Source organism: Hibiscus syriacus, unplaced genomic scaffold (assembly GCF_006381635.1).
Source record: "Hibiscus syriacus cultivar Baekdansim isolate YM2019G1 unplaced genomic scaffold, ASM638163v2 tig00014304_pilon, whole genome shotgun sequence".
Taxonomy (NCBI): domain Eukaryota; kingdom Viridiplantae; phylum Streptophyta; class Magnoliopsida; order Malvales; family Malvaceae; genus Hibiscus; species Hibiscus syriacus.
This window is the reverse complement of record NW_024062321.1, coordinates 341,482-368,529: the sequence shown is the minus strand read 5'-3', so window position 1 is coordinate 368,529 and position 27,048 is coordinate 341,482. Positions and strand designations below refer to the sequence as shown.

General features: G+C 34.3%; 4 protein-coding genes across 5 annotated transcripts; 3 read left to right on the top strand and 1 right to left on the bottom strand.

Annotated features, from left to right (window-relative positions):
• The first annotated feature begins 599 nt into the window (after positions 1–599).
• Positions 600–26,247, top strand: LOC120207067 (phospholipase A1-Ibeta2, chloroplastic-like). Its single transcript, XM_039206578.1, has 3 exons — positions 600–2,178; positions 18,143–18,154; positions 26,232–26,247. Coding segments are annotated over exons 1-2 (1,545 nt in total). The 5' UTR covers positions 600–634; the 3' UTR covers positions 18,144–18,154; positions 26,232–26,247.
• LOC120207071 (ras-related protein RIC1-like) lies at positions 3,214–6,001 on the bottom strand. Of its 2 annotated transcripts, none has more exons than XM_039206582.1 (8): positions 5,811–6,001; positions 5,226–5,298; positions 5,053–5,100; positions 4,913–4,960; positions 4,547–4,618; positions 4,301–4,456; positions 4,056–4,196; positions 3,214–3,378 (listed from the first exon to the last, which is right to left on the bottom strand). In XM_039206582.1, the coding sequence occupies exons 1-8, from the start codon at positions 5,822–5,824 to the stop codon at positions 3,304–3,306; spliced, it is 627 nt and encodes a 208-aa protein (XP_039062513.1). In that variant the 5' UTR covers positions 5,825–6,001; the 3' UTR covers positions 3,214–3,303. The 2 variants fall into 2 exon arrangements, with proteins under 2 accessions (XP_039062513.1, XP_039062514.1); XM_039206583.1 differs by having other exon boundaries at positions 4,093–4,196; positions 5,811–6,000.
• On the top strand, positions 13,098–17,904 carry LOC120207109 (cell division cycle 7-related protein kinase-like). The gene is given in 17 exon segments (XM_039206635.1): positions 13,098–13,467; positions 13,614–13,680; positions 13,785–13,847; positions 13,963–14,026; positions 14,151–14,244; positions 14,318–14,339; positions 14,342–14,400; positions 14,475–14,564; positions 14,685–14,712; positions 15,064–15,267; positions 15,310–15,582; positions 15,668–15,729; positions 16,051–16,160; positions 16,240–16,263; positions 16,265–16,325; positions 16,418–16,680; positions 17,688–17,904. Coding segments are annotated over 17 exon segments (2,004 nt in total). The 5' UTR covers positions 13,098–13,164.
• LOC120207070 (calcineurin B-like protein 1) lies at positions 23,654–25,706 on the top strand. The gene is made up of 8 exons (XM_039206581.1): positions 23,654–23,819; positions 23,955–24,037; positions 24,324–24,383; positions 24,667–24,775; positions 24,862–24,914; positions 25,055–25,135; positions 25,251–25,363; positions 25,453–25,706. Exons 1-8 carry the CDS (start codon positions 23,741–23,743, stop codon positions 25,514–25,516), a joined length of 642 nt encoding a protein of 213 aa, XP_039062512.1. The 5' UTR covers positions 23,654–23,740; the 3' UTR covers positions 25,517–25,706.
• Positions 26,248–27,048: the final 801 nt, after the last annotated feature.

The following is a 27,048-nucleotide window of genomic DNA, read 5'->3' as shown; positions in this document are numbered from 1 at the left end:
TTAACATATTAAACTAAATTTTATATTTTTTTCTAAATAATTGGATGCATTTAATCCTAGGGTACTTAATGCATCCGCCTTTGCTCGTGCCACCTTGCTATTTTGATTTAATGCTCAAGCTATAAAAAAGTAGAATAATTTAAATTTTCCATAATATTTTTGTAAAATTTAATAATGGAAACAAAAATATAATTAAAGGTAGGTGATGAAATTTGTAATTTACTATTTTAATGATATAATTGCTTTGTTATTGACATTGTCTTATTCAAATAAAAGGCCAAATCCAAGGGTTCTTTCAGTCAATTCAACTCGAAATAAAAAGTTAACTACCTTTCTCATTGATCGCAGACTTTCCTTGAATCGGTGGGGTAGTTTTATGTAATTATATTGTAAAGCGTGGGAATTGTATTTACATTGAACCAGAGAAAAGTTCGTATATTTACATTATTACCATTATAAGACACTAAGGTTCTTTATGTAATTATATTGTAAAGCGTGGGTATAAAGTGGAAACCCTTGTCTATAAATAAACCCGTAATTTCGTCTCTCCACTCCAATCCAACTCCGTCTTCTTCCCATTTGCAGTTTAGTTATTACCTTGTCGATTGCTTTGATTTTCCTGTTCAGTGAATCCATGCAGATCGGCGTCGGCTCAACTCTTCCGGCTCAGAACTTGAACGTCTTCCAGACCAGGCGAGCAAGCTTCAAGTGCCATAAATCACCCTTGAATCCATCTTTTAAAAAGCCTGTTTCGTGTGTTTCATCAGCTTCGTCTACTGAGTCGACTCGGGAACACCTTTCGAACCTCGAAAAGTTGATCCAGAAAACAAGCCAACCCGAACCGGAACGAGTCGTCAAAGGTTCCGCCAATGCGTCGGTCGAGACCAAAGGTAAGGGTTTGTTCGAAGGGCTTAATTTGTCGAGGATCTGGCCTGAAATGAAAGCCGCCGAGGAGATGTCTCCGCGCCATTTGAATAGGCTTAAGAGGCTTTTATCTAAAACCATGGAGTATTCTCCGAGGAACAGCCTCGGTTCCCGTTGGAGAGAGTACCAAGGTTGCAATGATTGGTCCGGTTTACTCGACCCGCTCGACGAGAATCTCCGGCGAGAAGTCGTTAGATACGGTGAGTTCGTCCAGGCGGCTTACCACGGTTTTCATTCGAACCCCGCCATGTCGACCGAGAAGGCTCCGTTGCCGAGGCACGTGGCGTTGCCCGATAGGTCTTATAAAGTGACAAAAAGTCTCTATGCAACTTCGTCGGTCGGGTTACCGAAATGGGTAGACTATGTGGCTCCGGATCTCGGGTGGATGACACAAAGGTCTAGTTGGATCGGGTACGTGGCGGTTTGCGATGACAAGAGGGAGATCCACCGCATGGGGAGGAGGGATATCGTTATCGCTTTACGTGGAACCGCTACTTGCCTCGAATGGGCCGAAAATTTCCGAGCCCAACTTGTTCAAATCCCCGGTTCCGATGACCCGACCCAAAGGGTCGAATGTGGATTCTTGAGCTTGCATAAAACACGCGGAGCTCGCGTGCCGAGCTTGGCCGAATCAGTGGTCGAAGAAGTGAAAAGGTTGGTCGAGATGTACAAAGGTGAGAACCTCAGCATTACAATCACCGGACACAGCCTCGGCGCGGCGCTATCACTTTTAGTTGCCGACGAAATAAGTTCGTGCATGCCCGACGAGCTGCCCGTCGCGGTGTTTTCCTTCGGAGGACCTAAAGTCGGTAACAAAGGCTTCGTCGACAGACTTAACGAGAAAAACGTTAAAGTATTGAGAATCGTTAACAATCAAGATCTAATCACCAAAGTTCCCGCCCTTTCGAACGTATGCATCAGTGATAGATCCGATCAACGAAAAGAAGATAATCTCTGGACGTACTCTCATGCCGGAACAGAACTGAAACTCGACACCAAAGTGTCACCTTATCTAAAATCGAATGCCGACATGGCATGCTGTCATGATCTAGAGGCTTACCTACATTTAGTGGACGGATTCTTATCGTCGAACTGTCCGTTCAGGTCCAATGCCAAGAGAAGCTTAGCGAGATTGGTTCATGATCAAAGATCGAATATGAAACAGTTATATACACACAAAGCCTTGAGCTTGAACCTTGACAGGGATAGATTTAGCTTCCCCGTGGCTAGTTGTTTGCCTAGTCCATCTCAATAACCAGCTAAGCTTATTAATGAAAAAAAATTGCACATATACAAGAGTGTCCCATATTCTTTATATATATTTTTAGTATCAAATTCCATGATAATTCCAAAGGTGTATATAAAATGTCCTCTCTGGAATAATATTTTCAAAAAAATAATAAAAGAAATTAAGGAAAACGCTGCAAATGAACTTGATGAGAAGCATGAAAATAAGGCTGTTCTTCGATCGCAGTTATTTTTGCTAATGGTACTCAGTAATTTAGTAGTTCAGAGCCTGTGTTTAAACTATTACTTTTACTAGGTGATCTTATGTTGTGTGATTATTAGGGATGGAAAACGGGCGCGGTACTCGTTTAATATTTTTGTATTCACCACCTACTCATGTGAGTATATTTTTAAATTCACACATCTAATACCCAAATGGTTATCACCACCCATCTCGTACCCACTAAACTTATACCCATCATCATCCTAATTAGAGCGAGTGTGATACGAAATTCATAAAATTGTACTCATTTGTAATCAAATTTGACACATCGGGTAGGTAAGCTTCACCTTCCTCCTTATCGGTAGGATGATCAAAATGATTCACTTTCTTTGGATCCATGATAAGTGCTTGATATTAACCTTCTCACTTTCAATGTGCAATTTTTTTATTAAAATCCATTAACACCAAATTATTCTAACTTAATTTATGCTTATAGTAGAGATGAACACAGGACAAGACAGATCAGATTTTCTATCATTTCTATCCTAAACTAAAAATGAGTGATTTGATCATTCTTAGTTTATTCTATTAAACAAACAGATGAAAGGCAGTCATGATTCATACACAACAAACAAAACCGATCAAAAAATAATTATAAGAAAAGTGTTGTTTATTCAGATAAGGGGAATAATGGTGGTAGAAAATGGATTTAACAAATATTCTTATTTTTAACAAAACGTATTCATAAAATCAAATAAATTTAAAAGAATAGAAATTTAAAAGTATTGAACCACTTCATCTATCGAATGGCGTTAGAATAGGGCTAGCTTCTTTCTTTGGCTACATGCAACAAGCAACACAAAAGGACAAATATCATCACATGGACCCACGAAAACTAATTCTTCTTTTAGGAAGAGCAACAACCAGAGTTATGGTTCACGGGCTGGCCTTTGAGCTGCACCGATGGAGCTCGCGCGGTGTTCACGCCTGGGTGGGTAGCCATCCTGCATACAATCATTAAACAGATAACTAACCCTTACCAAAATGAATATATCAAGTTTTACACCAATATAAGTAAATTATATCTAGTGTATATGTTACGGTGCGCTCATACTAGAGTTTATTTAAATCAACAAGCAAGCTAAAAATCTACCGCTTGTAGCATCTATTTATTTTTGAGCAAACTACAACTTCCATCCCTCAACTTTAACAACATTCCTGTTTTGGTCACTAAAATTTAAAAAAATTCAACTTGATCACTTAACTTTGATATTGCACTGTTTTGGTCATCTGCAGTTAATTATTAACGGTGTTATGATAGACATCTATATTTTAAAAAACAGCGTGAGATGGGTATGAAACACTAAGAGTTTTAAAGTTGTTGGAAAAATAATCAAAATGGAAAAAGTGAGAGATGCGGGAAAAGAAATGGCTTCCACATCAGCAAAAAACGGATCATGTCACCCTGTAGTCTAATTTAACGCTTGAATGACAAAAGACAGAGCAATGTGAAAGTTGAGTGATCAAACTGAAAAAAGTTAAAGTTTAGTGACCAAAACAAGAATATGATCAAAATTGAGCGATGGAAAGATGTAGTTGACTCTTATTTTCTTAATACCGTTTACTAACTCAACCATCAACATGCATAATAATTATATATATATGTGTGTGTGTGTGTCACTTCATCAAGAAATGTGGAAGACATCAGGTAGATGTACCTATTCTTGATTGCACCAGCCATGGCCATGAAAGCATCTTCTACATTAGTGGCATCCTTTGCACTAGTTTCCAAGAAAGGAATCCCAATTTCATCTGCAAAAGCCTGTACAAAGGAAAAATGAGTGAAGAAAATGCTTTGAACTTTTTCTCGATACCTAAACTATATAAATTAAATTTGCAACACGTTTGTATGTGCAATATATTTACTTTAGCTGTCTCATATGACACTACTTTGTTTGCTGTTAGGTCACACTTGTTCCCAACTAAAAGTTTATTCACATTGTCACTGGCATAGCGGTCGATTTCATTTAACCATTGCTTGACATTGTTGAAACTCTCTTGGTCCGTCACGTCATAAACAACCTGCCAAGATTGCAAGCAGCACAGAGTTTAATCCTGAATAAAGAAAATTAAGGGCAGAAAACATAGATAAAAAGATAGATAATGGCTTACTATGATTCCGTGAGCACCACGGTAATAGCTACTAGTGATTGTCCTAAAGCGCTCTTGGCCTGCAGTGTCCCACTGCATATCCAGAGACAAGCACGTAAAGGCAATCAACAATTAAAAATCATCAAAAGAAAACAAACGGCATTTTGAATATATAATATATCATATAGTCTAAAGGAAGGAAAGAAAAAGATATGGATTTAACTCCTAACAAAGAATTCCATAGACTAGAAATGGGAGAGTGAGTGCAACACAGTTAAAGCAGACCAAAACTATGCGTGCACCGGATCACAGTGAGCATTCCAAATCAATAACTTTGGCAAGTCAAAACTCAACAAAGTAACAACAAAAAAAAGATTAGTGACTTACAATTTGGAGTTTGATGGTTTTTCCATCCTGTTCCACAGTACGGATTTTCTACATTTTGAAACACAGATAAGAATTCAGTTACTACTAGTATGTTTCAAACAAGCAAACCGATAGATAAAAAGTATTGAGACGATACTCACAAAGTCAACACCAATGGTACTGATGTAACTTTCCAGATATGAATCATCCTGGTCTCCAGAAGTTATAGAAAAATGAGTTTGGAATGATTAATCTTAGTTGAAAAACGAGAAGATAACAAATCACGTAGCTAAGATCTAAAATGATTAAAATCAAAGATGGACCAAGAACTTACAGCAAACCTCAAAAGTAGACATGATTTGCCAACACCAGAATCTCCAATAAGCAAAAGCTTAAACAGATAATCACTGCCAATAAGACAAACAAACCAAATTCAGAAGATGTATATCAATTGAAAGCTCAAAATCAAAATCTCAATGTAGATCAATTGAAAACTCATAAAGCAACCAAGCTCCTTGTTATGACTTGAGAACAGCAACACTCAATCAATATTCATTTGATTATTTCCATCTTTGAGCCTAAATTTCTTTTATACATATTAAAAATCTCCATTAAGTGTTAACTAGCTTAAGAAATCACTTCCATAAATCACATATTTTAGCTACAATTATCATTCCATCACCAGGTTTTGTAGCTGTAAAATCAATAAACAGATCTGAAACAGAAATCAATCGGATCTAATTCACAAAGCGAATGAATAATCAATATAACGAAAGAAACAAAGAAACAATAGAGTAAGCGAGCAGATCCATGAAAAATAAACTAAAAGAACTAATTTAACATGAATTCAAACGGAAATTAAAAATTTAAAGGTTTCTCCTAAGATTCGGAAAAGAAAAATAAATAAATAGGAACTTACTATTCGGGGTTCATGATGACGCCGAGTTAGAATAAACTGAAACGCGAGCTGTCGGCGAAGATGAAGAACGTGACGAGTAATTGGGCGTTTACAGTGAGATTTACCGATGATTTGAGATCGTCGCCGGAGAAAGAAATAGGGAGGAAGTTTGGTTACCGCGAGATGGAAGGACAATTCGAAGAAGCAAAAGCTACGTGTTGGTTTGTTGTTGTCATAAATAAAAGAGCCAAAATTGTTGGAATTTTGTTTTGTTTTATTAATTACTATTTTTTTTATTTAATGGTAAACTATACTAGTAGTCACTTAACTTTTAAATAGTTTTCACTTTGGTCATAAAACCTTTGAAACCTGTATTTTAATAATTAAACTTTTAATTTATTTCATTAAGATCACTGGTGTTAGCTTCCACTAAAAAAAGCTTGCATGGCACGTTAAAAATCCTAAAAAAAAAATACAAAGTTTTTCTTATATATTGACAATCGTTACGATCTTTTTATTGTAATTTTTATTGATGTTCTTTCGATCACCATCTATAAACATAACTATCAATAATAATGGATAATAAACAACAACAAAAAGATTTATAAAACGATAAAGTTTTGTTTGGCAAAAAGAGTAACATATTTTGATTTTAATATAATTTAATTATTAATTGCCTTATATTAGAAAGGTTTAACTTTTAATTTCAATTGAAATTTGGAGATTTTTTTCAAGTTTGAATCGAAGAAAAAATATAAAAAAAGAAGTGACGTTCAATGATTTTTCGATCAAAGAAATCAACAAACGATTGTAGAAACAATGGCAGAAAATGAGCAATACCTGCTAATTTGAAAGAATAAATTCTATTTTTTTTAAAGACTCTCAATCATTTGACATAAACGCTCATACACCCGTATAAATATCGTGTTCTAACTCAAAATCTCAACTTCAAAGAATAATATAAATCCCTTTAACCACCGAGATTGTTGGGTATGCTCTCAAAATTTTATAGAGAAAAAGTTAATTCTATAATAAATTTATTTTTAATTTGATGTATTTTAAATTTAATAATGAAAGCTCAGTTATTTATAATTTTATTTGGCACATGGAAGTTGGAGTAAATACTAACTGATGCTTAAGTAAAATTCTTAAACTGAGGATTGAGGCTTTTCCTGTTTTATCTATTGGAGCAAAGAAGGTAGGGGAAATATGTAAAGAGATTTGGGTGAAGGGTGCCGAAGCTCCATGGCATAAATTGATATGGTTTTCTCTCCACATCCCAAAATATAGTATGATTGCTTGGATGGCATTATTGGACAGACTTCCAACAAGGGAAATGCTACAACGTATGGGACTTGTTACTGATGGAAATTGTGTTATTTGCAATGAAGCTTTGGAGACAAGGGATCATTTATTTCTATAGTGCCCTTTGGCTGCTTCTTTATGGGAGGGTGTGTTGATCCTAAACGGCTTGAGGAGAAAATCTTTGTCATGGGAGAATCTGTTAGTTTGGGTCTGTGGTGATTGGAAAGGTAAGTCTTACTCACAACAATCTTGATGCTTGCTTGGTGTGCATTAACTTACACTCTGTGGGAGGAGAGAAACAGAAGGTTGTTCCAAGCATTGTTTTGAAAATCGGACCGGACCGGCCGATTCAACCGGGAATCGTTGTCTAATCCGGTTCAAACTAAACCGGTTGAACCGCTATTAGTGAACAGGTCGGAACTGTTGAACCGTTCGAACCGGACTGACTGAAAACCGAGAAAAACCGCCAATTTTGTTTTGTTTTTTTAAATTAAACCAAACGACGTCGTTTGTTAAACAAGCCAAGTCGAACTCGAGTATTGCTGAGCTCGACTCAAACTTTTAAAGTAAGCTCAACTCGAACTCGAAATATAATATTGAAACTTGAACTCGAAAAGGCTTGAACTAAAAAAAAATTTTGAAGCACGATTGAAGCCTAAAATTCGAGTTTGATTGAAGTGAAAGAATAGTTCACTCTATGCTTACCAAAAGACTCCATGATTTTGAATGTCAAATTACATCTATTATTTATAGAAGTTAGTTGGGATGCTCTTCTATGTTTCTTAGCCATGTGGATTGTTTTGTTCTCATATTTTTACTCTTTAGACTTTTGGGATGTTCTTCTATGTTTCTTAGCCATGTGAGATTGTTTTTAAAAAAAAAATTAAACCAAACAATATCATTTTGTTATAATTTTTTAGCCCCAAATTTATTTTTTAATTATAGTTATATAATTATATTTATTATTTAATATGTTTTATCTTAAATATTATGTTGTAGTTAATTTGAATCATTTTGTTTCACTTGATTTTATGGTTTTTAACTCATATATGTTATGACTTGCTTTGAATATGACTTGTGATATACAAAATTATTTTTTATTAAATATTTTTGGTATTTTTTATTTAATTTTTTTAATAATTATGACGTTGTCCGGTTCTTCCGACCGATCGAACCGATTCTACCGGTTGAACCAGTGAACCGATAGCATGATCGGTTCGTTAACCGATCCGGTTCTGAAAACCATGGTTCCAAGGCTGCTCAAAAAATGTTGATGATATTCTTAAAGCTATTAAGGAAATTGTAGGTATACAATTAAGAGGTAGAAACATAAATAGACTATATAGTGTCAATATTACTCTTTGTAATCATTGGGGTATAATTTAACCGATGTTTTGATTTTGTAAGTAGGATGTTCATATGTAATCAGGTTGTTGATTGTTTTTGTAGAAAAACTCTGCTTCTTTGGGTAATAAAATGAAATTATCTAAAAAAAAATTAAATATAAAATTAGGTGATAATTTATTTATTGTAGTTAGTTTTTGGCATAATTTATTTAGGTTAAAGATTTCTCCATTCCAATTAAGGGGAAGCCATAAGACGGTCGAAATAAAATTTTTAGGTTAAAAAGATGTATTTTGGTCACTAATTAATGATGTGAGAATATAGGGCAAACTATATAAATAGTCATCAAATTTTTATAGAAATTCTATTTTGGTCATTTAAGTTTGTTTTAAACCAAATCTGGTTTCAATATGTGTTTTGACCAAACCTCAATTCAGATCCATGTGCTTCCTTTGGAATCAACGAGACAGAAGGAAAAAATGTTCAAAATGAACCATAAAACAGACTGCTAAAGTGCAGAAGAAAGGTCTTACCGGGAGTCGAACCTAGGTCGCTGGATTCAAAGACCAGAGTGCTAATCACTACATGGAACCCACGGATGTAGTCATAGTACGTTAGGTACATCAAAATCAGCCTTGATCAAACAATTCGGATAATTTGAATATCAGATCTATTAAATAAGAACTTATTCAGGTCCAAAACATATATATAAATACCATCACATTTTAGTGAGGATGTAACCTGTTCCATTCACAAGCTTTCCCGGGATGGCAAGCCACAGTCATAGCTTAGTTGTTGTCCCTAAAGTATCTCTCTCTATATATAAATACTACACGAAGGAAAAAAAGGAAGAATATTCAGGTTGGCTAGTTGTAGGGTGGAATAAAGATACACTTGCGAGAGAGTTGTTCGAGATTGTGTCCAATGATTCCAGCATAAGACTCGTCAGGGATTTGATGAACATAATCCGCTGTTCTCCTCACTGCTCTATGTTCGGCTAAACTAACACTAACGTTAACAGTTATCGACTTAGAACGATGACTATCACTTTCGTATCGGTTCGAACTCTCGGTACAATTGATCAATTATAGACAGTTGTATCTAACAATGTTTATCAGGTAACTCTTTTCGAATGCAGAGAATACTCAATTGGGGTTAGCTGCAACATTCTCCCGGTAGACCTTTTGTTGTGGAGAAAATTCCTCGAGACCCATGTCTTGAGATGAATGCCAGAAGTAAGAATCTGGAGATCGAATGGTGCAGACAAGTCGTGTTAATCTGTGTCGAGGAAGCCGGGGGTGATCGTGGAAGTGAAATTGGTGCCTAATTTTATTTGTTGTCGAACGAACAGTTTTATGTCGTCAAGGTAGAAAGGTGCTCAAAAAATGACACGTTAAAGCCCAACATGGATTTTTTTGGGGTAAAATACGCATTTAGTATCTAAACTAACAGTTTTGCTCTGTTTTAGTATCTAAACTTTCAATATTTTCAAAACCATACCTAATGTTTTGTCTTTGTTTAATTTTAGTATCATGTTAAAAATTTAACGTTAAGTTTTGAAATAATTTGAAAGTTTATGTACTAAATTGTTCAAAATTAATGGTTTAGGTACTAAACGCGTTAAGATTTTAACGGTGGGTACTAAAATAAAACAAAAACTGTTGAATAATCGGGTAAAGAAAAATGAAAGAACACAATAATTTTAACGAGGTTCAACAATGTGCTTACGTACTCGGTGTCCTAGACGGCGCTAGAATTTTTATTCAATGTCTTATAGGTTTTGGTTACATCTCCTTTTATAATAAATAAACCATCGTACATATTTACAAAAATAACCTTGTACCGTACCACGCAACCGCAACCCACATAATCGTAACCCCCATTACGAGACTTTCTTTGTAAGGACAAACGATGTTCACTTCGCTCACTCCGCTCCATCCTCTGTCATCTTTACCGATATATTTATGAGTCATACCTAAAAAAAAATAAACATTAGATATAATTTAAACAAATTTAAAAATTTAAGTACTAAAAAATTGATAATTTAGAAACTAAATGCGTAATTTACCATTTTTTTCTCAAAATGGGATGATTTAGAGGAAAACGATTTTAGTTTATGAGAAAGGAACAAAAGTTGTCGTTGTAGTTCCTTCACATGAGGAGGATCATGATGCATACACTAAAGATCATCGTCACCATTCCGAATGAGAAGTTATGACATACAAGGACATTTTGTATAGTTACTTTTAGCTCATATGTATTTTTTTATTTTTAAAATATTACATAGGGTAAAGTATACAATTGGTCCCCCGACTATAGGTATTACTTTATTGAGTCTCTAGACTATTAAAAGTTACAAAATGACTCTATATGTAGAGGATGTTATTTTTTTGAGTCTATAGACTATTAAAAGTTACAAAATAGTCATCTAACTATTCATTGTGTTCCAAACTCGTCATTTTTCGTTTAAAATTAATAGCGGTTTGAGTTTGACATTAACCTGTTGACTGGGAATGATAGCCGTTTGAGATTATGAGATCAGATTATATCATATATCAATCAACATGTTAACGTCCCACTCAAATTACCATATTTTTTTAACAAAAAAGGACAAGTTTGGAACACAATGAATAATTGAGTGACAAATTTGTAATTTTTAATAATAAGGAGACTTTAAAAAGTAATATCTTATAGTTGAGAGACTATTTTGTAATTTTAATACTTAGAGGACTCAATAAAGTAATATCTTATATTTTTATTATTTAGATTATTATATCATATATTACTATAGATTTAATTATTATAAGATTTATTTTTGATTATAAAATGATAGATATTTAAAAAAAAAATGAATCGAGTTTTGAGTAAAAAGTAAAATGAAAGTAAACCTTTTTAATGATGAAAAAGAGGAGTAAATGTGTAAATTACGAGTTTAGTATTTGAATATAAGTTTTGACTCGTTTTAGTACTTAAATTTTTATTTTTTAAAATATCATACCTACAATTTTATTTTTGTTTCATTTTAGTATCCATTCAAAATTTAACGTTAAGTTTTGAAAAAATAAATTTAGGTACTAAAACGGATAAAAACTGATATTTTAGGTATTAAACAAGTTAAGTTTTTAATGATGAGATACTAAAATGAAATAAAATTAATAATTTAGATACTAGAACGGACTAAAACTGATAGTTTAAATATTAAATGTGTAATTTACCTAAAGTAAATTACGAATACACTCGTTCATGTTATCAGGCGCGACCACTGGCGGGAAACTTGCACGTGTTAAATATTAAAATCTCCGTCACGTTCCGGATTCCCGCCCATCTCAGTATCGTCCCAAAAATTTTCAGTAAAACACCTCAATTTTCAATCCCTAACATTTCTCTTTCCCTCCCTTGTTCCCCCGCTTCTCTCTCTACGTCCATAACCACAATGAAAGGTAACTCGGATCAACTCGCCGAGTCACTAAGCCTCTCAGCCACCAAGTCTCAAAAGGCTTGGCATGTTTCCTCTCTTCTCGTCTTCATCGGCAAGCCCACCCCTCTCCCGGAACTCGCTACCCGGTGCACTCTCTTTGCGGCAAGCCCCGCCATCATATCCTCGCTTTTTTCCATCCCAAACTCTCCAATTACTATCTCGGACGACAAGCATATCGTTGCTATATCTTCAATTGGAATTTCATTTTTCGCCGCTTACTTAGCTCAAAATTTCACTGTCGCCAATCCTTTCACTTCACTGCCGATCCGTTTCGGTAGTTTTCCGAATATATGGCTTCGCGAGAGGAATCGTTTCGGTAAATTCCAAAAAAATGGGCGTTCATATATATATATTCACTCTCTTTTTTAGTGTAATTTCGTGTTTTGTGTTTCCTTGGTTGAACTTTATGTTATTTTTCAGCTGCTAATTTTTCTGATGACAAGGAGGAAAGGGAGTTGGTTCCTTCGGTTAAGAGAATTCGAAATTATTGTACTAAGGTATTATTTGAGCTTATTTTTCACAATAGATCTGTATATCAACTCCATGGAATTGTAATGTTGTAGTATCTTTTAGACCGATCTGATCCAACAGTTTTTTTAGTTTATGATGACAATTGTAGACCTTCGATTTGGAAACGCCATCAAGTAAATATACTTAACTTAATCACCTTAACTTAATAAAAAAATCATTTTATAGTCTCCAAAGACTAATTTATCAAAAATAAAAATTTCAGGCGCGTTACCAGTTAACGGATGATATCAGCAGAATGAGTAGTCCTTTGGTCTTGGTAAAAAACACTCAGATGAACTCTTTTTTGTTAGCTGAATCTGGTGTTAGACAATTAAGCCGTGAAGTGGAGGGCAGTGAAAATATAGAAAGCAAGGTAAACGTGCCAGAATATGTGCTAGGAAATGCCAGTAAAGAATTGGTTGCTAGTGAGTCAATTGTAGAACCAATCTTTCTAACTGGAGAACCAGTTTATGAGATTGAATCCGAGGCTGTTAAACTCAACGGTATAAACTTTATGGAGTTTGCTGAGAAGAGCAATATGTCAGTGGCGTCAGGTGGAAAATTTCATATGGATTTTACCGTTACAGATTTTATAATTGCTGACGATGAAGTGGCTATGGAAGATGGTAAGAAAGAGGAGAAATTGACTTGATAAGTAGAAGACAAGAAGTGGAAGATCTTTCTCCTTCATTTAACATCAACCTTTCTTATATACCGCCTGAAATAGATTTGAATAAGATGCCATCCCTAGGTGAGGAATGTGAGATAATACCAGCAGCAGCTAGTGTTATGCATTCTGTTACGGAAGAACAGTTGACAGAACCTGCAAAAGCAAAGGCTAACCAAAGGCATGTTGTGCCTCCAGTATTGCAGACCCTGAACAAGCCTTTAGGGGGTACCAATGTTGTCAGTACTTACAAAAGGAGGAGGCACGGTGTAAAAGATAATTTACCATCCCGGGCAACACAGAAATCAATTCAGAACCCAAAGGATATAAATGTTAAAGAGAGAAGGGGTAACTCTACGTCTATTTCTTTTCGGGTAAGCTCACTTCGCCATTTGTTGCTTTTTGTCTCATGTTTGATGTTCTATTGTTTTCATTTTTGCAAGCGGTATTCAACGAGCCTGAGTTGGCTGCTGTGCATCATTTTAATTATAACTTAAATATTGATCTATGCTTGCTTTAGGATCAGGCAAAGCCAAAAGTATTACCTGACTTTGAATCGTATATAGTAGAAGAGGAAGAAGGTTCAGGTATCATAGCTTCAATTTTTTTTTGCTTGCATATCACATCACAGTTGTTCTGCTTATAATTAAGATGATTTATTAACTGGCTAAGGTGAAACTTTAATTGGCAGGTGGTTATGGCACTGTGTACAGAGCTCGAAGGAAGAATGATGGAGCTTTAGTTGCCCTTAAATGTAATAGGAAAATTCATACATGTGATTGCATTGCTGTGCTGCAAAGAGGACTCTTATTGTATTACACGTATGGTTCATTCCCCCGATGTTATGTTACTTATTTATCTCATTGCAGGTCCTCATGCCAATGCTCATAAGAACTATGTTAACAATGAGCTGAAAATGCTGGAGCGTCTTGGGTAAGTATTTTAGAAAATGTCTGTTTCACTTTAAACAAAACCTTGTTCATAAAAGTGAAGCAGTTTTTGTTAAGCTCTCCTTCCTCCTCCCCCAATCTTCCATACTTTTCTTTGTCAATATCAGGGGCAGAAACTTTATAATACGATATGAAGGATGTGTTAGCAGTGAGAATTCTGATTGCTTTGTTCTGCAGTATGTTGAGCATGATAGACCTGAGGTAACTATTAGATTCTTAGAAGCCATATTTTGTTTTTTCTTCTGCTTGACGGTGAGTTTGTTTCGTTTATCAGGTGTTGAAAAAAGAAATCGATGTTTTCAGTTAAAGTGGTATGCTTTTTGCCTGTTCAAAGCTCTAGCAAATCTTCATAAACAGGTATATGATTTTCTAAATGTGATACATCTATCGAAAAAATTACATGTTCTTAATGTCTCTTTATGCATCTGCAGGGAATAATTCATAGAGATGTCAAACCAGGAAATTTTCTTTTCTCTCGTAATACCAACAAAGGTTATCTTATTGATTTCAATCTTGCTATGGTAAGTATAGCTATGTAACAACCTTCCATTATTATGTCATTGGCCGTTACAATGTTTTCTTTCCAATATTTTTGTGCTCCAATTTGAGGACCATTATTTTTGTTTCTTCTGTTTTGACAGGAAATGCATCAAAAGTACAGGAGTACGGGTTAGTTCCTCTTTCTGGAGCTTGAAATTGAGAATTTTATTACTTTCTTACTGTAGGAAATGAAGAGAAACATCTACACGTCTTTGTTTTCTTGTCTGTCCTCTATATCCATAAGAATTGAAAAGGAGAGAGTTATAAGCTGGCTGTTAACTACTTGCTGCAGCCCTCCTTATCATCGGAATAACTGATCTACTGTGTTTCAAATGTTTAGTTTGTTGTTTGTTCCGTTACAATCAAATGGTCTTGCTTTCCATTGTGTATTCTTTTGCCTTCAAAGTTTCCTGTTCTAGCTACCTTGTACCTCCTGATTATCATTTTATGATTGATGTGGCATTCTTATGTATTTCACAGACAAATCAAAGTTGGGATATGATTTAAGTCCTCGAAATACTGTTCCTCCCAAAGCCATTCACCCAACAGATAGCAGCAAGTTTATAAATATGAAATCAAGGGAGGGAATCAATATAGAGGCAACAAAAGGCTCCAGGTTAACTTTAGAGCCTAAGAACACGAGGAAGACATCAGTTCAAAGGAAGGCTCCTCATAACGACTTGAGTAGTTGAAATAAAATAAATAGTCAGGGTGCAGATGGTTCAGGTATTTCCTCAGCAAAGGACGCAAGTGCAAGGACTCCTTCATCAGAAAGATTCAGAGAACCTTTGCTATGCCAAGGTAGGAAAGAGCTAATCAGTCTGGCACAGGAAGCAATGCAGACCCCCAAACCTGGAGTGTCACATGTTCCTTCTCCCATGAGAAAGCGAGTTGCTGCTTCTCCAGCAAAAACGGATAGACATGTTCTTCATCCTACTCCAATGCCTTTGAATTCAATTAGCTTGACAATATCTGGTGTTGGCTTATCTAAGAACAAAGGCAAGTTTTTTCAGGTAAAGTGTGAAAATTTGGTTAGAAAGAGTAATTTTCCTTAGTAGACTCATCAAATTATATTCACTTTCAGGGGATGGGAAGCATAAGAAAGAAGGTCCTTGTGCTGGAACCAAAGGCTTCCGAGCTCCAGAGGTAGCAAACTATAAACTTCAATTTATGTTTTGATTTTAAACAATAAAAGAAAAAAACCTTAAGAGGTAGAGAATTCGGAGCTTTCTGCCGGTGCTCTAATGAGTTGATTCAATATTAGAAAAGCTAAAAGCATGTCCAAAAGCAAAAAATATTAGCAATCTATGCCAATTTTAGCCATTCGTCCAAAGAAAGAAACTTGTTTTTTGGTAACCAGAAAGATGTGGCTAGCTGAAACATTGTATTTTCAGATTCCGATTATGCCCTCCTTGACAATTGATATTGTTATTTCAATGGATGCCTCAAGTTGAGTGGTTTGTGCAGGTCTTGTTCAGATCTCAACATCAAGGTCCAAAGATTGATGTCTGGTCTGCTGGGGTCACTCTACTCTACCTAATAATTGGGAAATGTCCCTTTACCGGTGATCCTGAACAGTAAGATTTCTTTAACCGAAGCAGCTCAATCCAGTTTCTGTTTGATTACTTATGTTGCCAACACCTTTGGCACTTTCAGGAACATAAAGGATATTGCAAAACTGAGGCAGTGAGGATCTTTGGGAAGTTGCCAAGTTACATAATTGTGATCCCGCATTTCCCGAGGTATAAATACAATTATAACGCATGATCTGCAACTATAATCTATTCAGAAGTAAATTATGGCGTCTCATTCAAGATTTCCAATTTTGATGTAGGAGCTCTATGGTAAGCAATCTTCAATATCTGTGAATCTAAGGGAGTGGAGCGAAATGAATACGAAGAGACGAGACTTCCTTTCGGAGATACCGAGCTCACCTTACGATATTGTGGACAAGTGCTTAACAGTGAACCCGAGGTTGAGGATTACAGCAGAGGATGCTCTTAAGCATGAGTTCTTGGCTTCAATACATGGAAACCTAAGAAAAGGGCGTTCAAGCAAGGGAATCAGCTTTGACTCTGAGAAAAAGGATCACGAAAGGTTTGTAATCTTTTCTGCAGTCAACTGATGTAAATGTATTTCATCATTGATGTTCAAGTTGTGTGAATAAATGCATTACCAGAAATAGAAAAAAATGCAAATCTAATAGCTAACGTAAGGTTACTATTAGTTGTCATAAGATTTTAATATTTCAGACTAAATCTAACATTTTTATCTGAGTTATTTTTTATTTTTATAATTACATTTAAAAATAATATATTGGTCTTATTTAGTAATTTAATTTATTTTTTATATATATTTATATAATTGAATTATAATGCTCATTATTTTGGGGGGTTTTATGGCTTTCTTTTATTTAAGGGGAGTTTATTCAAAACTCAAATGGTGGAAAATATTCTTTGAGAAGGCGAATGTGGAAAATATTCTTTGAGAAGGCGAATAATATATCTCAAGATTAATATTCTTGAATGATTTTTGGAGGATATCGGGACATTAGAATATCGAACTTTTAGATGAATTTAGATGAATTTTGTGAAAAATTAATCTAAATAAAATAAAATGAAATGAAATCAAATGTTTTAGTGTTGAAATTGCTGTGAATAATTGGTGATAGATGATGATCACCTGTAATGGTGGCTGAAGAAGTTCAATAATTTTTTACATGGATTAAATTGATACTTAAATTAAATTTTGGTGAAAAAATAATACCTAAATTAAAATTTACATGAAAAAAATAATTATATCTTTTGTTGTTAATAATTTGCCGATCTCATAACTTAACTAAATCTAAAATTAAAACTAAAACTAAAACAATTTAAAGTTATAACAAAAATGACCATATAATTTAAAGTTTAATAAAAAAATGTAGTAATTTAAAATTGAAAAGTATTCATTGTAATTTATCCTTCTTTTTATGTGATATGAGTGAAAATATTTAAAAATAATAAATCTAAGAAAATAAAATATTAAATATTTTTTATATGCAACAATATCATAAGCAAATTAATATTAACTACCTTGTTCCGGAATGATATTTTGAGTTGTAGAAGGATAAGATTAATGAAACACGTCGCAGTATCATTTGTATTTCCTGGAAGTGCCATTGATGATGTTGGCACTGAGATGAAGTGGCAGTTTTCTATTGGATCACATGACGCAGTGCATCCGCATCCGAAAGATTTGTCTCCGTTTTTCCAGAACACTTGCCCTACCCAATTTCCTCAATTGCCCCTTAAGTTATGTGAAAAATACGAGGCTTACTAGTAACTTAACAACACGTTAACGACCCTTATAAATACCATTATCCACGTTGCCAGCTACGGGAATTTTGTGTGACAAAAAGATATATCTAAAACTTAAAGAAAAATTTTATAGAATGATAATAAGACCAGCGTTGTTGTATGGATTAGAATGTTGGGCAACCAAGAAGGATCATGTAAGGAGGATAGAGGCCGCAAAAATGAGAATGCTTCGATGGATATGCACTAGGACTCTGTGGGATATGACAACAAACTCTGCTATTAGGATGTCCTTGGGGGTGGTGTCTGTTTCCGAAAAATTGAGGGAATGAAGACTACGGTGGTTTGGACATGTCCTTAGGCGACTACCGTCAGATGCGGTCAGGAGGGTAGAGTCGATTACAATCGAAGGTGCCAGAAGGAGAGGACGACCAAGGCAGAAGTAGGAAGACTGCTTGAGATCTGATTTAATAGATTTAGCCCTTACCGAGTACATGACTTCTGATAGGAAAGTATGGAGACTTAAAACTAGGATAGTCGAGTAGTGTGGGTCACATCTCTAGGGTGTATCATCTCTGTCTTCTTTTAATGCCTTTGTAGTAATTTCCATGACTTCTACTTTTTATTCGTTTTTGTTATCGGTATTTATGAAGGCCTGGGCTTGCTATCGTTTGACTTCTGTGTATCATTCTCTCCACTTTTAATTTTAGTCGGATCTTACGTTTCTGTCTATATACAGAGATTTTTTCGCAGGGATTTTTTTTTTGCAGGGATTATTGCCCATTACAGACGCGCATATGATATTAATGATATTAATAACTGCATATGAATATTGTTTAACTATGTATTTTTGTATTTATTTATACATGCATTGTATTTTATCTATATTTTTAATTTTCTGAGTGCCGGAGGTCTTCCACGGAAGCTATTATCAACCTGGCGTTGGGGGCAACCTATTACCCTACCTCCCCCTACTCCATTGCATATGGGAATTGGGTTTTATTGTTGTTGTATGCATTCTCTTCATTCTTCGATTCCCAATCGAGAAGCAATTGGAGTAACAATACTCTCAAGAATTTGCGTCAGATCTCTCCCATCGTCCAAACTCATCTCAAACAGTTAATCTTTCCTTAAATTAAGCTTTTTTTTAGGCTAAGTTAATTTCTCAGATTATGTTGTAACCTTTCAGCTTGATTTCTTTGAATTTGCGTCTAATTTGCTAAGTATGATTCTGCACGCTGGATTGCTTCTTTCTTGAGTTCCATGACTGATAACGAATTACAGTTCTCATCTTTATATGACTATGAAATGCTTATCGTGGTTTTTATCGTTTATTTTTAATGCAATTTGTTTATCAAAATTCTGTTTTCTTGATTATCTGAGCATAGCGTTTCTAATTTGCAGGTTTACTTGACCTTATGTTGTGCACTGGTAGCCTCTGCTGTTGGAGGTTATCTCCACATCCTTTGGAACATTAGGGGGTTACCTCACCACATCTGCATGCTTGGGAACCATTTATTGGCTCCTCTCCACCCCTCCTTACGAACGAGTAATAATCTTTCTTTATTTGTATTAGATGATTATGGTTCTTTTTGTGTTGCTTAGAAGTACTCATCTATTGTTTTGCTATTGTTAATTCTTCAGCAAAAGAGGGGCGTCAATCGGTATCATGCTCATTCACCTTGGGAGGCTAATATTAAGCTAATATTAACCTTGATTGATGACTTAGAAGCCTAATTTTTGTTTACTTTTACCGTTATGACTGTTTTGGTAGCTGCATTTGTGGGAACAGCGTTGGCCTTTGCATGTTTTTCAGGAGCAGCGATGTTAGCAAGGCACCGAGAGTTCCTTTATCTCGGTGGCTTGCTTTCATCTGGTGTGTCCATGCTTCCGTGGTTGTATTTTGCTTCCTCTATCTTTGGTGATTCCACAGCACCATTTATGTTCGAGGCAAGTGAATGTATTAGCTTGAAACTGTCCTTGGTGTTGTAATATTTTGAAGCTTCCATTGTCATTCTTCCTTTGCCGTTGATTGTCCTTACAGATCTACTTAGGACTCTTGGTGTTTGTGGGCTGCATGATAGTTGACACGCAGGAGATAATTTAGAAGGCACACTTGGGTGACCTGGACTATGTGAAGCATGCCCTGAGCCTTTTCACCGACATCGTAGCCGTATTTGTCCGCATTTCGGTAATCATGGTAAGTCAAGCTTTCCTTTAATTTCTTCAATGGAATCATTCTTGTGTGTCAGCTGAAAAATTCGGTGGAGAAGAGCGAGAGAAAGAAGGGGAGAGACTAAGTTGGAGAGCAGAAGCTGAGAGAGTCCACTCATGTAACATGAAGTTAGTTGTCAATACAAGTTTGTTTCTTGCTCTCTTTACTAAATCGCCATATTAATGTACATAAGTATTTTCTGTACTCGACTCAAATAATGCTAGCATGTATGATTCAAGACAGTAGCAAGTTTCTTGAGTGAAATTTAACAACAATCAGAATAATCAGTTTCACCAAATAGATACGAAAAACTGAGATTAAAGAATGTACCTTTTATAGTAGAATAAAGTCGACGAGAAAGGCATAATCCTCATATATTAACTGATGGAGCAAATATATAATAAATGATGAGGAAAGTGGGTAACCATCGATTTGTCGTACCTCCATCTCCAAGTTGAAGTCTTCTGGTTTCACTTAGCTATGTTTTTCCAGCGACGAAACTCACCAACTTTGGCCGCACCTACCGTGATTTGCTGGACAATTGCTTTTATATTTGCTTCCTGTGCATCGGCAAGTTGTTTGGTCCGAAGCTGCTGATTCACTGGCGACTCTTCGTGACATTATTCCTGCAATGACATTGTCACGGATCAAAATTCAGATTAGGGGTTATATCTTGATTCTGTTATATTGTATTTATCGTGAGTATGATAATAATTGATGTTATTACAGTTATTGTCTCATAATTATGCAATAATAATTTCGGATGGAACTTATAATTGTTATTTTAATATTAGATTGCTGTTTAAATCCCCGACTACGATGGCCCGGGATTGAGTTGTCTCGACGTGTTAATTTCCTTTTTGAAGTAGTTTATAACGCTAATATGAAAACGCCATTCTACACGTATTTAATAAATGCATAAATTTGTGTGTCTCGAATATATATATTAATTAAATTTGTTTATAAAGAAGTAACGACCATTCATTTTTCTAATCATTCCTAGAGATGCTGCGCTTATCAATGGAAACATAACAAAAATGGCAATAAATCATAAAAGAGTTGCGTACAAATGTAATCAAGTGCTCTCGGACGGGAGCCCAAAATAATAGGATCAATCGAGGACAGGGAATTTGAACCCGACGTGAATCGAACACGCAACCTTCTGATTTGGAGTTGGATGCACTATTTATATTTAATTATTAATTGTTTCTTTATACTGACGAATATTTTTTTTATTAATATGGATAAGTATAAAGCAATATATGTTTAAAGTTAAATTTTTAATCTTTTAACATTAAAGACTCGTATTCCTAATATCTATGGTACTTGAACTCAAGTCTTCAAGAAATAACAACAATTCCTTTAGACTATTTGATTTGTGCCACTGATGGATATATTAAATGGTATTCTTTGTTACAAGTATAAGATTATTATAAGATAATAATAGATAATTATAAGATAATATTTGTTTCTAATTTTTAATTATTAATAATGTATATACATTCGATAAATACAACGGTAGTTATCGAAGTTCTTCATGAATTCCCGTTAAATTGTTCGAGAATTAAGATAGGATACCTACCAAAACCGAACATCTCACATCCATGTTCCCAAACATGTACTAACATATTAAACTAGCAATATTCATCAAAATGGACCCTCAATAATTTCTATCTTTTAGTAAAACAAACAAACAAACTACCAATTTAGCGATTGAGATGTGTAACAAACACTTTCTTCGTTTGATTTATTGAATGATGTGGTCGGTCTAGGAATTGACTTTATCAACATTGAAATCAAATTTTAGGAACATGTTTTGATTTTTTAAGAGTTAAATATATTATTTGTTTTTAATTTACAATACTTAATTTACCAACTATGGTTGGTTCAAATGGTAAGCAACTTTATATCGTTTAAGTAAGGTATCGAGTTTGAGTTCTTATGTATGCAAAAAATCTCTGATGGGAGACTCATCCATCAAAGTCAGCTGTGCGACGCGGGTCGGTCCAGATTAGTCAAGACAAAACCATGAAACCAGGAGGACAACAAAAAAATTTATAATACTCAATTTAAACTAATCTTTTAACTTTTTTAATATTTTAATTATTCTCAAATTTTGAGGTTTATATTAAATTAAATTTTAAACTTTTGAATCTTTTATATTCATCCTCAAATTCACTCAAACATGAAAATTGATGTAAATTACAGTTTAACTCATTTTTTTCAAACATGTAATAATATAACTTGGCCTAACGGTTTTACTATATGGGATGTGATTAGTATATACCGATAGTTTGAATGAAATTAAAATGTTTAAAATTTAAAGGCCAATTTAAAATGATATTCATATCTTAGAGATGCAACTAGAATATTTAAAAGTTTGAATAGTAAATTTAGATCGAGAATCATAGTTTAAATACTATATTAAAATGTTTAAAAGTTTAGGGACTGATTTAGAATAATGATCATGACTCGTGATGTAATTAAATAATTTTTAATTAAATGGTTCCCCAAATACAAGGTGTTACTTTATTAAGTCCCAACTAATAAAAGTTTCAAAATGATCCTTACAAGACGTTAAATTGTTGAGTCCGTCGACTATTAAAAGTTATAAAATGATCATTGACTATTTATATATTATATACTCTTATTTTTTCATTAAAAAATTGATGATAGTCTAAGTTGGATGTTAACTTGTTGATTAATATACGATACTCTTTTGAAATTTTAGTATCAAATTTTAACATATCACAAGTAAGTAGGTTAATGTCAAACTCAAACTGTCGTCAATTTTTAATAGAAAAAACCAAGTTTTGAATATATAAATAATCGAATAATCATTTTATAACTTTTAATAATCGAAGACTTAACAAAGTAACGTTTTATAATCAATGAACTATTTTATAATTTTTAATAATAATAAAATTTAACAAATATTCTATAAAAATAATAAAAAATCTGACGTGAACCGACCTTGTACTCCTCACTCTTAAATCAAAACCCTTTTCCCCTAATTATTCTAATAGAAAATCCCTTTCCTAGAAAGTCCGGTCGTTTCAGGCGTTTCGCTGCTTTTTTTTTTTAACAATTGAAAAGAAAAAGAGAGCACCGTAATCCTCTGATCGGATCAAACCAATCTCGACCGTCAGATTAATCAGTCGCCTTCTCCCTTTCAACAAACACGTTGTGTTCCTTTATAATCCCCTCTGGGCTTCTCTCATAATCTCTCACGGATTGTTTCAGAGAACAGATTTCCAAGTTTCCTCTGAAATTTCGAATTCTTCGATCTGTAAGTTCCTGAGTTCTTTGTTTTTTTATATATATATATATATATATATAGTAAATGATTATTAATGCTGTTTGTTTCGTGGAGAAGTTTCTGATGTGTATTCGCCGTTGCATTGATGGAAGATCTATGATTCAGTTGTAATTACGTTATTCAAATTTCGATAGTTGTTAGCTTGATTTAATTGCCACATTTGTTTCCCTTTCGTTTTGGTTTCTAAGCTAATTCAGTTTTAATGTTGCGGATGAACATGCAGGGTTTAAAATGGTTTTGCTGGGAGAACATGGTAAAACCTTGTCGCTTTAGCCTAGCAGCTGCGTTTTCGTTTCTTTTTCTTCTTTTCTCTTTTTTTCCCAGTAAATGGGCCGCTTTCAATCTAAAGTAACAAGGCAATACCCCGGACACGAAGTCCCCATTGTTCTCTCTTCAGAAACTGCTTGTATGTTTTTACAAATTATTATCTCTTCGTTCATTGCATTTACTCTATTCAGCTTGGAATAGATTATGTAGTTTGCTGAGCTTTTCCTGTTTATATGATCCGAATTTGACGTACTTGATTGGTTTTCTTCTGCAGTTAGTGTTGGTGAAGTTGAAGCACTCTTTGAACTGTTCAAGAGCATCAGCGGTTCGGTGATCGATGATGGGCTAATCAACAAGGTACAGTACTGTCGATGTGGTTCTAGATTAGGATTACTATGCCTGATATCGTGTGCGTCTGTGTTGATGATGTTATGCATGGTTTTCATGACTTTCCTTTTTGTTTGCCTTCCTCCATTGTGTTGCTTCTGACTTCGGTTTTTCTTGAAGTTTCTGCATTTGTACTCAACTCCTACACATTTTGGACATGGATTTATGAGGATGTAATCCTCTGAATACATGAAAAAACTTGGAAAATTTACATGCAAAGTTTGATGCCTTTCTAACTCTTCTGTCGTATATGCAGGAAGAGTTTCAATTAGCTTTGTTCAAGAATAGGAAGAAGGAAAACATTTTTGCAAATCGGGTAATATATTTTGCTGCCTTATATTGTTATTGGAAATTCAATGATACTTCAAGTTTCGAGTTTCGTTTTGCTTTGTTCTGTCTAAGTTATGTTGGATGGCCATGTGATGCCTAGCAATGGGCAATTAGGCTGCATGATTATAGGTATTAGGTGTTACATGATTTCTTACCCAAGTTGGAGTAGCGCATTTTAACCAGCCTTAGTTTTTCTATACCAATATGAAAATTATGAATTGGGTATCCTGGAGAAAAATTTAAAGATTTGAATTGGTTTATTTATGCAGATCTTCGATTTATTTGACGCGAAGAAGAAGGGAGTCATTGATTTTGGTGACTTTGTTCGAGCACTCAATGTCTTCCATCCAAATGTCTCACAAGAGGACAAAATTGATTGTAAGTAAACAGTTGATACGGTCTTTAATTCCCAAATTTTGTTAATCTTCCATCTTATTTTCTAAGTCGACTGTTCTACATTTCAGTTGCATTTAGACTTTATGACATGGATGGAACTGGTTTTATCGAGCGTAATGAGGTATGTCCGCACTTGCATGTTTTGTTATTTGAGCAGAACTGGTTTTAAAGATTACAATTGTTGCATACAACTCATATTTTTATTCCACTACATTTTTACCTGAACTTCTTACAGACAACTTTCTCGTGTGAGTTTTGCAGGTCAAGCAAATGCTGATTGCGCTTTTATGTGAATCTGAAATGAAGTTGGCCGATGAAACCATCGAGGCGATTCTTGATAAGGTGAGAGCTTGCTTTGGTGTGGTTGCATAAAGTTAGTTTTCACTATACTATTGAAAATCTTCGACCATGTCCAGCAATTGCAACTATTTACTGACCCATGGCAATTTGGGAGCAGACATTCTTGGACGCTGACATGAATCAGGATGGAAAGATCGATATATCCGAATGGAAAAACTTCGTATCACGGAACCCATCACTTTTAAAAATCATGACCCTTCCATACCTGAGGTATGTTTCTTTTACCAACAATCACTCGGTTTAAGTAGAAACCGTATCTCACGGGGGAACTCATCCATCGTTTGATACGAATTGTCCAGGGATATAACGACTACATTTCCGAGCTTCATTTTTCATTCTGAAGTTGACGAGATTGCCACATAATTGTTGGAGTTTGTAATGGGCTTTAGCATGTCCATGCATACATTAGTTGAGAAATGTTTTTTTACGTGATTTGTGTGGAGTCCGCCGCTCTGCGTATCGCCTCGTGCTCGCGGTATCCTATATCCAGTATCACTTGTAAGAAAGAGTTCATTATGTGCAAAAGCTAAAGCCTAGAAGGAAATTATGCGAACAAGGCTCTCATCAAGTACCCAAATCAACAAGGTCTTCTAATTTATGACTATAAAATAATACCTGAATTATGTTAAAATGTTGATTTTGATCATTAAAAATTTTAAAATTCTCAAAATAGTCTTTAAATTTTAAAATAAATTGAACAAATCAAAGCATTGAACTCCATTAAGTCAGTTTTAATCAGTCTTTGCTGCATTTTGTTCACGCCTTGTCGTATTTTTAAGGTAAAATCTGACGAGGAAGTCAGCTTGAACGGGGAGAATCTGTCGGCAAAAGGAGAACTGGTAAATTCAAAATTTATTATTTTTTATTAGCCTAAGACGAGATTATAAGTTAATATTTGTTCAAAATTATTTAATTAATAATAATGTATACATATCCTGTAGACAGATCCGTTTACGAGATTTACGTGGCCTTATGACAAACAAAAAAGCTAGACCTTTATTTTATTTTGTTCATTCAACAATTTTATATGAAATCATATATAACATTATGTTCTGGTTTCATTTGGTTACACACCGTTAAAAATGAAAAGAATTATTGATGTGGCATTTCTAAATTTTATTTAATGATGATATTTCATTTATCTTATAGTGACACGTCAGCATTATCGTTAATTTTTTATTGGTTGATGACTAAAACGAAACAAAAATTAAATATTATGTATAATTTTGAAATGAAATAATTTATTGACCAAAATGAAATAAAAGTATAGTTGAGATACTAGGCATGTAATTTATCGATATTTAATTGCGGCCCTGGGCAGATGCTCATCCTATCTAGGCTCAGCGACGCTCTGTCTATAGATATGGTTGTTCGAACTCATAATTTCAAGAGACGATAGCTTTTTCTTTTATTCATTGAGGTTACTTGATTAGTTTATATAAACGTTATCATTAAATGACTATTATATTAAATTATATTTCTATATATTATTTAATGATTAATGACTTATTTATAATAAATTTTAATTAAATAATAAAATTATATTACTAATTTATACAACAAAAGTCTATGGAAGTTCTGTTGAATTCAAATGTCAATTACTTCAAACCAGTTGCCTCTTGGACTTCTGTAAATGGTAAGGTTAAATGTCATTGTTTCACGCGTCAGATTAATAACAACCAATTTGATTTATTAAAAATTCATATAAAGTTCACAAATGGTCCTCCAACTATAGTATATTCTGTTATTAAATCCCTCAATCATTAAAAGTTAAAAAATGATATTTCGACTATAAATTGTTACTTTTTTTTACTATTATAAATTATAAAGTGTTCCTCCGACTATAGATTATTACTTTTTTAACTCCCTTGACTATTATAAATTATAAAGTGGTC

Coding starts and splice junctions, on each gene's coding strand:
- LOC120207067 (XM_039206578.1), top strand. CDS start 635: ATGCAGATCGGCGTCGGCTCAACTCTTCCGGCTCAGAACTTGAACGTC.
- LOC120207071 (XM_039206582.1), bottom strand. Junction 4,197..4,300: donor TGTCATATGAGACAGCTAAA/GTAAATATATTG, acceptor TCCTTTGTACAG/GCTTTTGCAGATGAAATTGG. Junction 3,379..4,055: donor CTTCCACATTTCTTGATGAA/GTGACACACACA, acceptor GATTGTATGCAG/GATGGCTACCCACCCAGGCG.
- LOC120207070 (XM_039206581.1), top strand. CDS start 23,741: ATGGGCCGCTTTCAATCTAAAGTAACAAGGCAATACCCCGGACACGAA. Junction 24,038..24,323: donor ATGATGGGCTAATCAACAAG/GTACAGTACTGT, acceptor TCGTATATGCAG/GAAGAGTTTCAATTAGCTTT. Junction 25,364..25,452: donor ATGACCCTTCCATACCTGAG/GTATGTTTCTTT, acceptor CGAATTGTCCAG/GGATATAACGACTACATTTC.